At 58.6% G+C, this 12,932-nt stretch overlaps 1 protein-coding gene across 1 annotated transcript in view; it reads right to left on the reverse strand.

Annotated features, from left to right (window-relative positions):
- Nucleotides 1-886: 886 nt before the first annotated feature.
- TNFRSF1B (tumor necrosis factor receptor superfamily member 1B) overlaps nucleotides 887-12,932 on the reverse strand; it is a 45,950-nt gene continuing 33,904 nt past the window's right edge. Inside the window, exons 3-10 of the mRNA XM_015565935.1 lie at nucleotides 12,634-12,762; nucleotides 12,045-12,194; nucleotides 11,488-11,581; nucleotides 10,841-11,079; nucleotides 10,094-10,171; nucleotides 9,491-9,522; nucleotides 4,627-4,834; nucleotides 887-1,809 (exon numbers count right to left, since the gene is read on the reverse strand). Coding sequence (XP_015421421.1) covers nucleotides 1,529-1,809; nucleotides 4,627-4,834; nucleotides 9,491-9,522; nucleotides 10,094-10,171; nucleotides 10,841-11,079; nucleotides 11,488-11,581; nucleotides 12,045-12,194; nucleotides 12,634-12,762 — 1,211 coding nt within the window. The 3' untranslated portion in view covers nucleotides 887-1,528. The remainder of the gene's footprint in view (nucleotides 1,810-4,626; nucleotides 4,835-9,490; nucleotides 9,523-10,093; nucleotides 10,172-10,840; nucleotides 11,080-11,487; nucleotides 11,582-12,044; nucleotides 12,195-12,633; nucleotides 12,763-12,932) is intronic.

The raw sequence follows: 12,932 nt of genomic DNA on the forward strand, positions 1-12,932 counted from the left end.
GCCTTAGGATCCACACAAGCCGGGGAACCGAGGCTACATCCAGACAGGGGCTCTTTTTAATTCACGGCTCCCCGGCTCTGTGCGGGGATGGAAAGGCGGCTTGAGGGCCTCCCGGAACTGTCCACCAGGGGGCAGACCTGCTCCATAACCACGCAGGGTCCAACGTGGGCAGACCCGGGCGGGTCCAGGTAGTCAGTCAGCACATCTTGAATCCACGGAGGGAAGCCGCTCGTGTCTCCAAAGTAATGGCTGGACTCCCCGACCCTCTAAAAGTTCAGCTGCAAAGTTCAAGTCTTTTTCAACGAAGAACCAAGTACCACAGACTCAAATGGCTTCTCCAGGAGCCCCAGCCCCCTCCCTTCCATCCTCTGCGGGGAGTGAACAAGTGTGTTTGGGGGAGTGGGCAGGCTCTTTAACAAGAATGCCCTGGCAAAACTGTTGGCTTCGGCTGCTTCACGGAGGCCACACGGACCCACAGCACACACACACACACACACACACACACACACACACACACACACCGGCATCTCACATCCGCCTGGGATGGCGACAGGCACAGTACTGAAGTGGCCCCGCGGCTCCCCTGGGGCCTGGGACTCCAGGACCGGCGGGAGGAGGTTGGGGGAACAGGAGCACCCCTCGGGAGTCCAAAAAGGAAGGTCCAGGCTGAGGTAGAAGGAGAGAGATGGCTGCAGGAGCTGGGTCTCCAGGTCCTGAAATTCCCTGAAACAAGGTGTGGCCCGGGAGCCCACACCGGACAGCGCAGGAGGGCGGGCGGCAGGGCTGGTGCCCTGGGTAAGGGGGGAGTGAAGGTCAAAGGCAGAGAAGGCACACGCTGGGACTCGGGCTTTGTTGTGCTGCTGGCTTGTTTCCATGGTGCTTACGGTTTTTTGGCGAGTTTTTAAACTGCCACATATTGAAATTAGATTTCCTGTTAGAGGTCTGCCATCTTGCCCGGGCTGCCTGCTGGGCCTCTGGGGGTCCGATTTTCATACCACATACAGGAAGTGGAACCAGCAGGGAAGGATTTGAGGTGCTTCCCAAGGGTCCTTAGCTAACCCAGGGGACCCCACCCTGCACAGAGCCATCTGGCTGATGACAGCCCCTCCCCCTCTGGGACCACCCTGCAGGCCCAGCATCCAGGCTGACTGGCTGCCCCTTCTCCATGGATGACTCCCACAGCGCCCTCCTCCCCCACGGCCTCTCTGGACGCTGGCACCTCCCAGGGAGCCAGAGCCCAGGGATGAAACAAGGGTTTCAGAAGCCAGGGCCACAGGCCCAGCGAGGGGGCAGCTCAGAGCGGCAGGGACCCGGACCTGCGGGGCTGCCCAGCACGTCCAGCTAGCCTTGGGAGACGGATGCCCATGACCGGAAGGGCTCTCTGACGCTCCCTGCCTCCTCCCTGCCTGCCAGGCTGTGGAAGCCACTGAAGGAACGTGGCCTCGAAGGAGCCAGAGTGCTGGGCGTGGGGGCCAGGGAGACCCCGAGGCCAGCCCACTCAGCGGCGACGCGGCCCCTGCCGGCCTGGTTAACTGGGCTTCATGCCGGCGTCAGGCACGCCCAGGTTCAGGGGCTTCTCCTCCAGGCTCTGCAGCAGAGTCTCGGGGGCCCCCCGCGGGGACCGCACAGAGCACTCCTCCTTGGAGAAGGGGACGTGCTCGTCCTTCGGGGAGCCGGAGGGGCTGGGGTCCGCGTTCCCCGTCGTGGAGCTGGCCTGGGAGGAGCACCGCGAGCTGTGGTCAGAGCTGCTGCAAACGTTCACGATGCAGGTGACATTGACGTGGGTCCCGTGGCCGCCTGGGGAGGGCTCTGCAGAAGAGGAGAGGGTGGTCAGCCGGGGTCTTGCAGGGGGGAGGCCATCATGGCCTGTCCCCTGCCCAATGGCCGGTTACAACATGTGGGAGAAAGCGCTGGGCACGTTGAGGGTCGTGTTTTTTAAGAGAATTGGCTGCCAACATTTAAAATTCAGGAATTAAAAATCAAATCAAATCGCACCTTTTCCAGGAATGGCTTCTCCCAATAAACTTTGGTTCCATTAAAAATAAAAAATAAATAAAATAAAATTCAGGAATTTACGTTTTTAAAATTTGATTTATGGCTTCCCTCGGGAGCCAGATGTGGGAGATCTGGCCACGGAGGGCCCACGTACCTGGACACGGCTGGCAGGGAGGGCTTCCGGGCGGAGATTCACCCCGCCTTCCACCCACCCCCTGCGGGCATCTGAGTTTCCTAACTGGTCAGCGTGGGACAGAATGACGGATGAGCGCGGGAGAGGAATACAAGGGGCTGGAGGCACAAGAGCCTCTCAAAAAGTGACAGCTGCTGCTGTGACTGTGGGGACCTGCTCAGTGCAAACAGGTGTGGTGCCCAGAGTGCAGGGAGGACTGGCTGGCTACTCTCCAGTCCTCCCCCAGCCCAGCTCCCCCAACTCCAGGGGCTCCGAGAGGAGGTCAGAACTGGCGAGCTCCCCTCTCTCAGGACAACCCCAAATAGGCCAGGGCAAGGGAGGGCTGAACTCACAGGGCCAGAAGGAAATTTCCACCCTGAGTCTGCACGGCACCCAAATGTCACCCAAAGTCACCATGGCCTTTGCACACTGTGAACGAGACATGGTGGGGGCGGACAGGGGGACCACAACGGGCGTGCCTGACGCCGGCATGGCGAGAGGTGCTGGGTGTGTGGGTGGGAGGGACAGAAGGGGATCGCAGAGGCCAGAGAGGCAAGAGGAGAGCGAACAGAGAAGGAACAGAGGGTGGAAGGGGTGGGCAGACATGGTCAGGGGTCCACACAGCGGGGCAAGGAGGAACCCACACCAGGCTGGCTGTGGAAGAGGTATCGCTAAGGATCAGAAAAGTGGATGAAGACCAACAGTTTACATTCGCAGTTCATTCATTCATTCATTCTACATTCAGGGCCACCTGCTGTGTTCTGGGCACTGACCCAATGGTCCCCCGGGAGCTCTGAGGCTGGGGTGGAGGCACTGACAAGACATCACATGAGGAGGGCAGGCCATGAAGGAGAAGCAGAAGCGGGGTGCCTTGCTGATGTGGGCAGCCGGGGAGGAAGCAACCTGAGTGGGGTGACAGGTAGGGAAGGGGTGGCAGCCCTGCCAAGGAGGCGCCATGGCTCATCTCTAGGTGAGGAAGCTGAGGCTCAGTGGGGTTAAGGAGCCGCCTCAGATGCCCGAGGCACCGTCTGGGAGGGCATCTAGAAATGACCACGCCCACTGCCATCCTGTGGGGGAGCGGGAGAGACGCAGGCCAGCAGACTTGACTACCAAACACACCCAAGGAAGCTCCAGGCTTCCCGGGGGCCCCTGCAGGGGCGCCCTCCACTGAGCACTGTGATCCCTGTCACAGACCAAATCCAGGCAAAATGCTCCTCCAGAACTCACACCCGGTCCTGGGGCCTCAGGCCCAAAGGGACTGGCAACAAGCCACACAGGGGAGCCCTGGAGGCATCCCCTATTCATGTAGCTTCCCGCCCCCAAGCCCAGGGGGAATGCCTAGCTCTCTCTTTATAAGCTGTGTGTCCTTGAACAGCTGCTTAAACTCTCTGGGCCTCAGTTCCCTTGACGATACAATATAATCAATATTAATATTATAATATGTTACAGAATTATAAAACAATGATATCATATAATAATGTAATACTGCAACATTAATATGTAATACTGACACTCTACCTCCCAGGAGCACGCCTGTACCACCCCTCCCCTTCTTCTTTCCCAAGTACGCATCTCCTAAACTCTAAGGGACCCCACAAGGCGTGCAACCAGGGTAGCAATGGGCAGCACAAGGCCCCTTTCTCTGACCTCTTAGTGAGCCAAAGCAACTCACCTGGGCTCATTTCCCCAAACAGTCCCTCTCCAGTTATCCTAGGTCCTTCCTTGTTTCACCCTCCCCAGCTTTAATAAATATCCCCTAAAAATACAAAAATATGTACTACTACTTTATATTAGGCTAGAGGCCTGGTGCACAAATTGGTGCACCAGTGGGGTCCCTTGGCCTGGTCTGCGGGATCGGGCTGAAACCGGCTCTGATATCCCCTGAGGGGTCCCAGATTGCGAGAGGGTGCAGGCTAGGCCGAGGGACCCCACTGCACAGTCGGGGCCAGGGAGGACACAGGAGGTTGGCCAGCCAGGGAAGGACTATGGGAGGGCTCCAGGGCATGGCCGGACCCCAGCAGCAAGCTAACCTACCAGTCGGAGCATCTGCCCCCTGGTGGTGAGTGCACATCATAGCGAGCGGCTGAGCAGCCTTAGCATATCATTAGCACATTATGCCTTGATTGAACGGACAACTGGATGACTGGACCCTTAGCATATTAGGCTTTTATTATATAGGGTATTCTATACCCTGCCTGGATATCAGACTCAAAGGACAAGTTAGGGCTGTCTAGAAGGAAGGGTGTTCCTGGTGAAAGAACCCACATGGGCAAAGGTGGGAGGGAACTGGGGGTTCAGAGAACCCAAAGTGCCTGGTGGCTGCGTGCTGCACTGGGGGGCAACCCACGGCTATTGTGCAGGGCTTCTCAGGCCGAGCTGGAAGCTGGGGCCCAGGCGGAAGGGGCTCAGTTAGAAAGCAGGAAGAATCACGAAGAGGGGATGAAGCCGGGGCCACTTACCTGAGCTCCCGGAGCCAGCACGGGCCTCCCCAGACCCACTGGGCTGGTCCCTGCCCGGCGCCTGTGGCTGGTTCCTGGTGGGCGTCCCCCCGTGGGAAGTGCTGGCCGCGCTCTCCAGGGAGCTGCTGCTGGAGCTGGGCGCCGTGGTCAGCAGGTGCTGCTGCTCGGAGCCAGGAGCTACCTGGGCCTTATCAGCAGGCAGGTGAGGCTGGATGGGGAAGGGAGGAGGGACAGCGGTCAGGCCTCCAGCCAGCTCCCCTTCTTCCTCCTTCCTCCTCCTCACCACCATCGGCGCCCCGTGTCACAAGCCCTGAAGTTTACTTGCTTCTGCCCACCATGCATGTTCTTTCCACACAAGGTGCTTTCGGGACGTGTGCCCTCTACGGTTTCTGTGATGAGCACCTGCCTGCCCTGCTGGAGTGTGAGCCCTCGTCGGGCAGGGCTCAGAGGGCCCTGTTCTCCAAATCGTTCTCCCCTTAGAGGCGGGGCAGGATGGAGGCCCAGAGAAGGAGAGTGACTCTCCCAAGGCCACCCCCTCAGCACAGGGTGGCCCGGCCCAGCAGCCAAGAGCATGGATTCTGCAGCCAGACGCATGGGTGCAAACATGACTTCATCACTCCCTAGCTGTGTGACCTTGAACAAGTTAGTTAGCCTCTCTGTGCCCCCATTTTTCATCTACTTGTATAAAGGGAGAATAACAACCCATCTCCTAGGGTTATCGTGAAGACTGAATGGCCGAGTAAATGGTTAAGTGCTCAGAACAGCGGCTGTCGCATAGTAAGTTCCATACAAGGGTTTGTTAAATCAGGGGCCACACTTTCACCCACTGCCAAGGGTGAGGGTGAAATGAGAACTGAGGCGAGTGAAGGGTTGGTGAGATATATCTTAGCGTGGTAGAGAGAGGTGAGGGTCCAAGGGTGAGCGTTTGCTGTGGGGTGGGGGCCACAGGCACGTTAGACCCCCTCCCCAGGGAACACTGAGACCCCAAGGCCCTGCTCCAGAAGATTCCAGGTGTGCTCTGAGCAGAGGCAGAATACCTCATCCTCCCGGGACTGAGCCCTGGCCCCCAGCCCCGCCCACAATGGCTGTGGCCCCTCAGCACCTGAGCCCCGAGAACCCCTCAATATCCCTAGGCCAGCTCATAGGCTCTTCCAAGGAGGATCCTTCTAAAGCAGCCCCAGAGGCCATGGAGGCCCAGAGAGGGTGTGTCCCCTGCTCTGAATCACACAGCTGGTCCAGGAGGGGCAGGACCAGCCCAGAACAGTGGCCCCAAGCTGGTGACTTGCCACAGTGTCCTGACTCCCTGGCGCACCCCTCCCCCAGTTTTCAAAGGAAGGAGGGCACTTCTAGATTTCTAGTTCATGCTGAACTTGCCCACTCCCAGCCCTGCCCTGAACTGGGACAGGGGGGCAGGAGGGAGAGGGGGCGCATCCAAATGTCATTCCTCACAACCCCCAGAGAAGGGGCTTTCACGTTCCTCTGCCGGTGGCCAAGGCCCAACAGAACAGAAACCCCCAAAGGTCACAGCTGCCTCCCTCCCGCAAAGCCACAAGTTGCAAAGTTCAGACAGGCTCTGAGTGGGGCAGAAAAATCCTGAGTGCTGCTCCTTGGGCTGGGACCCCAGAAAGGGAGTCCCAGCTGCTGAGGGAGTTCATGCAAAAAACCAGGACCCCAGCCAGCCAGCTCCTCCTCACCTCCCAGCCCCTCCCAGCCCAGTCCTGCCCTGGATGCCGAGACCCTGGCAGAGCCACCACTAGGTCCTCCGGACGAGGGTCCATGTCTGTCTGCACGTGCGAGTGTGCGTCCATGAGGTTCACACACCCGCGTGTACCGGTGTGAAGGCATGTGAAGTGCACACACATACATGTCTTTGGGGGACATGTGAGCACGTCGGCTGGGCGTGGTGAAGAGAGGCATTCCTAGGTTTGTGTCCCAGGCCACGCATGAGCTGTGTGATCTTGGGAAAGTTACCCAGTAGCTCTGGACCCAAGTTTCCTGGGCCGTAAAACGAGCCATCATCTCACCGCCTGTGTCGCAGCACGGCTGTGGGGATAAGTAACGCTCAGACTGTGCCTGGCATACGTCCAGCACCTCATAAATGCCCACTCTCGTTATTAAATGTGAGCGGTGCACGAGTGTGTCTGTGGGGGTGACTGTGGGTGAGCTCACATATGAGGGTACGCTGACCTTTTCTAAAAGAGGGGGAGCCACTGTCCTGCCAGGCATTGGGGTTCCTTCCGCAGCAGGAGGGACGGGGAGGAGCTGAGTCATGCACTCTCCGCCCCAGCATCCTAGACCTGGGGTGTGACCAGGCAGCCTCATTGCAGGGACCACAGCCAGCGGCCGAGGAGCAGAGTGGGCACAGGCTAAGCAAGGGAGTGGGAGCCTGGGGACTGAAGGGCAGGCATCTGGGGAGGTGACCAGCCTCTGAGGGCAGGCCTGTGGGGGCTCGGGGGGCTTGGAGCAGCCCTAAGTGCCTGGCCCGGCCAAACCTGCAGATTCAGACTGAGTTTCCAACCTGGGCTCTGTCACTTCCCTAGCAGCCTGACCTTATACGGGGAACAGAACCTCCCTGAATCTCGGTTTCCTCATCTGGGAAAGGGGGTACTGGGCACCTCACTGCAGTCAGAACCACAGCACAGGCACCGAGCCTGGCACACGGGCTCAGCAGCCAAGCGCACGGCCAGCTCAGACCTGTGCGTCAGTCTTTCCAGGTCCACACTGGGCAGCTGGAAATTGGACGGTGGGAGTGTTATGGCACAGAAATGAGCTAACACCACAAATCCGGGGTTCGGTTTTTGCCCTGCCCAGAGGGCCCGTTTCCAGCACCCACTCTATACACAACAGCTCTCCAAAATAGTAGCTGTGTTGCTCATACTCAGTGAACACAGAACTCTGTGTAGGGACAGGGGAATGGAGGCTGCGGGGTCACACCTGGGCCAGCTCACTGCACTGGGTGTTGGGAAACACTTGGCCAGGAAGGAGAGAAGACGTGACAGCTGGGTGCTGGGGAGGAGCCTGGAGGACACACGTGCCCTCTGTGCCACCCCTCAGCGGCCGTCAGTGTCACCGAATGGAAGCCAGAAAAAGGAAGGAGTGGCATTCGCACCCTGGGGGAATGAGAAAATGTCTGAGCTCCCAAACCAGTGCTCCCATCTGCTGGGATGCTGCAGAGCCGGGAGTCCAGAGACACGGTGCCGTGTGGCCTTGGGCAAGTCACTTCCTCTTTGCTTGTCCACAAAATCTGGACCTGAAATCAGTCGCTGGTCCCTACCAAGTCCCAAGGCCTGTGTAAGCCTCTGGCACTGGGCTGCCCGGGGCTGAGGTGCTCCCTAGCACAGTGGTTCCCAGCTGGGTGTGGCTCTGCCCTCCGGGGGGCATTAGCAATGTCTGGAGACATCTTTGACTGTCACTCCTTGGAGGCAGGGCTGCTGCCATCCACTGGGGAGAGGCCAGCGCTATTGCTGAGCAGCCCGCAAAGCCCAGGACAGCCACCAAGGACAGGACAGGGTGATGGCACCGAGGCTGCGGGACCCTGCCCAGCAGGACGGGGGACCTGGAGGGAGCTCTTCCCTCATCTATAAAAACAGGTATAAACCCTGCCCTGCCTACCAGATGCAGGAGTGCAGAAGCCACTGTGTACTGGCTCACCCCACACCCATTCCCAAGCCCTCTCCCTTGTCCTCCTCCACCACCGAGGCTGGGAAAGCAAAGCGCCCCATTTCCCGGACTCCTTTGCAGCTACGGGTGGTCACGTGACACCACTCAGGCCAATGAGACAAAAGGAGAGGTCTACCCAGGGCTTTTGGGAGAGTGCTGATTTCCTGATAAAAGGCACCATGACGGGCCATGACCCCCTCTTCTGCCCACCTCAAACCTGAGGTCACAGGAAGTGGTGATCACCCTCTCATGACATGAAGCCACAAGCAACAGAACAAAAGCCAAGACACTAAAGATGGCAGAGCCCAGGGTCCTACCACCTCTCAAAGGATGCAGTTGAACTATTCCAGCAGCCATTGATCCCTTGACCTCTTGGCATGTGAGCAACATAAAGCCCTTTTGCTTTAAGTAACCCTTATGTTTTCGGTTACTTGTGGCCAAATGCCCTCCTGATGGAAACTGGTCACAGACCCTACTTTATAAAAAAGATCTAGCCGAAACCGGTTTGGCTCAGTGGATAGAGCGTCGGCCTGCGGACTGAAAGGTCCCAGGTTCGATTCCGGTCAAGGGCATGTACCTGGGTTGCGGGCACATCCCCAGTAGGAGATGTGCAGGAGGCAGCTGATCGATGTTTCTCTCTCATCGATGTTTCTAACTCTCTATCTCTCTCCCTTTCTCACTGTGAAAAATCAATAAAATATATTTTTTTAAAAAAAAAAGATCTAAGGTGAGCTGCTTTGGTTGAAGAAGGGGGACCCAGAGCCCAGCCCTCTAGCCACCATCTCAATCCCAAAGATGACCCCCAGGCCCCTCCGTGGAACACCAGGGTACCTTGGCACTCAGTTTGAAAACCACTGCTCTTTGAGGAAGTGCTGTGTAAGCACCACAGAGATGCTGAGAATTGTTGCCAGCTGAGTGGATGGTCCAGCCCCTGAGCATCACTGTCCCCGTTTAATGGTGAGGAAACGGAGCCACAAGCCATTTCATGGCTGCCCAAGGTCACACCACAGGTCCATGGCCACATGCTTGCCACGGACACCACTAACCCCTGCTCCTTGCCGTGGCATCTCACACTCGGTCTCCTCGATCAGCCCTGGCTGGCCTTTCCTCCACCTCCCAGGGGTCTGCACACCACCTGGCCCTGGACAGACCCACCTACAGAACCCACTGCTTCCTGGAAGGAGAGCAGGGGAGGGGCACTCACCTTAGTGTCTCCAGGCAGGCAGAAGGGTTTCTCTGCAAAGGGGAGAGGGGACAAGTCAGGGACAGTGTCTTCCTTGGGCCACGGCTGTTCTAACTAGGAGGGCAGCATGGGGCCCAAGCAGAACCGGTGGGAGTAGACTCAGCCAACAGGGAAATAATTATCTACCAAACAAGGCACGCAAAGGCCTCACACCCAGCCCTCCAGCTGGCTCTGCACTATTCCATTCCCTTCTATCCCCGCAACTGCTTTCCCCCCAAACTCTGCACCTTGGCTCACGCCTGTCCTCTGCTGAGCACGCCTTTCCCTTCCTGCACACAGCCCCCCATTGAAATCTTACCCAGCTCAAACCCCACCTGCCCCCGAGGCCTGACTCCCCCCAGAATGCCCCACAAGAGTCCTGGACTCCTCCCCCTGGGACGCCCTCATGGAGCCTGCCTTTCAGTAGCTAAGTTAGCAGAAGTGCCCTCTCCCAGGCTCTAAGCTCCTACAGAGTCTACGGCACCCAGCTCTGTCTGAGCCCTCGGGCTATGCCCAGACCCTGCCTCACAGCAGGCACCCAGCTTCCTGAACAAGTGGGTACAGGGGAAAGGAACGGAATCTTACTTTTCTTCTGGGCCAGGATGACACAGTTCAGCAGCCCTATCATTAGCAGTCCCAAGGCTGTCACACCCACAATGAGTCCTGGAAGGAAAGGAGAAGCTCAAACCAGCTGCAAAAAGCACACCGACTTCTACCAGGGGCCTGGCAGGTCAGTCGGTGACCAAAGATGGCTGGGGCTGTCCCAGGTGAGGGCAAGCCCAGGCCAGAGGTCCGGCATTCCATTACAACACGAACAAACCCAAAACTGTGTGCCAGACAAGCTCGAGGGCCACCAGCTTGACCGTCCAAGCCTGCTGTAGTCCCTAACCCCAGACGGACAGCCCACGAGGTGACGTGGCTCAGCCACTATCTTCACAGCCCGATGGTTCATCAGAACCAACAACCAGGAGACCACCTCCACTTTGAGATAAAAGCTGAGCCCAGCCTGGCCGGCATGGCTCAGTGATTGAGCATCGACCTATGAACCAGGAGGTCATAGTTCAATTCCCGGTGAGGGCACATGCCTGGGTTGCGGGCTCGATCCCCAGTGGAGGGCACGCAGGAGGCAGCCAATCATTATTATTTAAAATTTTAAAAATAGCTAAGCCCGCCTCTCTCGACTCGGGGTCCCTCAATGCCAGGACCAGGTCCTGGGAGGAGACAAGTCTCACTGCCACCTGCCTCCCGGACAGTGCGCATCCAGCCCACAGCGGGCTCTCAGTGAGTCTGCAGTGGGAGGGAGGAAGGATGAATGGGCCTCTGGTGACTTACCAACTGGCAGAGAGATGTTCCCGGTGCTGAGCCCTTCGGCCGGGGCACTTGGGACCACAGGGAGCAGGACAGACATGCTGGCAGCTGTGCTGGGTCCTGGAGTGGGCTCCATGGGTTGGGATTTTGTGGACGCTGCCTGGGGCTTGAGGGCTAAGCTTGTGGTCACACGCAGGGAGGGGAGCACAGACGAGCAGACCGCGTCCATGCTTGCATTGCCAGGGATGGCCGTCGACTCACAGCTGGGAAAGGAGGCGCTTGGTCAGGAGGCAGCAGAGGACAGGACGGCTCGGGGTGGCTGGGCTCCCTTGTGGGAGACAGCTCAGAGGGCAAGGGTCCCAGCAGCATGGATGAGGGAGTGAGGACGTGCCTGCCATCTTTTAGGACCAACCCTTTCTGTCCTCACCTGCCCCCGTCCTCATGCTCCCCACTCAGTCTTGACTTCCAGGGCAAGGCTACTGTTCACCGTGCTGTCCTGGGACCCGCCCACCATTAGATGAACCCGTCCTGGCACTGAACAGGCCTCGGCAACTCAAGGGCGTGAGTGGGGGTTTCAGGCACGATGACACCACCACTGTGTGTTCTAGACCTTCCATCACCCAGGGCAGACCCTCCCTGCTCCCCCAGAACCAAGGGGCTCAGGCACTCACAACCGATGGGGCCTGCAAGTGTCTGTGGATGACGTTGTGTCCGAGAAGGTCCCTGGGGCACAGGCAGCACACACCACATTCGATGTTGGGGTTCCTTCAAGGAAAAATTGGGACCTGTCACCAACTCAGATGCTCTGTGGGACAGGGAGGCCTTGGCACTGAACCCCTAGGGGAAGTCAGAGGAGCCGTAGAACTGTCTGCACCTCTACCTCCGAAAACACACACACACACACACACACACACACACACACCATGCACGCACATGCGTGCACACAAACACACAGCTGGGGAGTTTGTCCTTTAACCAATTCTGGTGACTTCCTGGTCTCCGGGGTCACATGGGTTCACCTTCCTGGGGCACCACCTGATTTTCCAGCAGCTTAGGGCTTAATCTGATCCGTCTCTGGATCCCCAGGGCCTAGCACACAGTAGGTACCTAATCAGGCACCTAATGGATAGCAGGCCACCACTGACAATGTTCCCAGGATGAGCTGAGGAGCTGATGTCCCTGAGGAGAGACTCAAGGGGGACCCCAAGGCCAGCTGCCCGACCCGTACCTGGTCTGACCACACCGAAGCCAGGGAGGCACTTGCGCAGCGGTGCGCACGCCTGGCACCTGTGCGGGCTCTTCAGCACGCAGTACCAGCCGGGCCTGCAGGCGCACACGCGGTTCTGCATCCGGGTGCAGGCTTGAGCTTCTACCAGTTCTGGAGGGGCGAGAGGGCGGACCAGGGTCATTCCTGCCTCCACTGGCCCTGCTCATAGCCATGCCACTCTGCCCTCCCAGCCAGTCCACCACCCTCAGACAGCTCTGCTCTCCAACAGGCGATGGGTCCCTCCCCTCCCCACGGAGTTCCATGGCTTGCAGTCTCCTTCCGCTCCACGGCACAAGCAAGACACAACTCCCTCAATGCTACAGCGGGCACAGTTCTCCCACCGCGGCTCTTGGCTGGCCCGCCCCATGGGGCACTGAAGGATGAACATGCTCTGGGTACATAGTAAAGAACTGTGCCCACGTAACCTCATGCCCCGGGGCATGGAGCAGCAGGTCGGGGGTAACCCACATCAGCTTTCAGCCAAAGGGGCTGGAGTCCAGGTGCCCAGGGGAGGATGCTGGGGCCCACCCCTCGCTCTGGGCCTACTCACCAGGGCTGCAGCGGGAGCTACAGCTCAAGCACTCGGGCACCCAGTTCCAGAGCTCGGTGTACATGCTGTCCTCGCAGGGGGCACACACGGTGTCTGAGGTCTTGGTGCAGGAAGACTGGACGTGGTAGCCTGAGAAAGCCAGGGCCAGTGGTCTCAGGGGAGTTGGCTGCTGCCCAGACCCTGAGCTCATCCACTGTTCCCCAGAACCCCAGAGATCTGTGGTGGAGCTGCGAAGGCTATTGATGGGGTTCCAACTCCTCCATCGACTCATCTCACATCCAGCAAATACCAGCTGCCAC

This window comes from Myotis davidii, unplaced genomic scaffold, assembly GCF_000327345.1.
Source record: "Myotis davidii unplaced genomic scaffold, ASM32734v1 scaffold299, whole genome shotgun sequence".
Classification (NCBI taxonomy): domain Eukaryota; kingdom Metazoa; phylum Chordata; class Mammalia; order Chiroptera; family Vespertilionidae; genus Myotis; species Myotis davidii.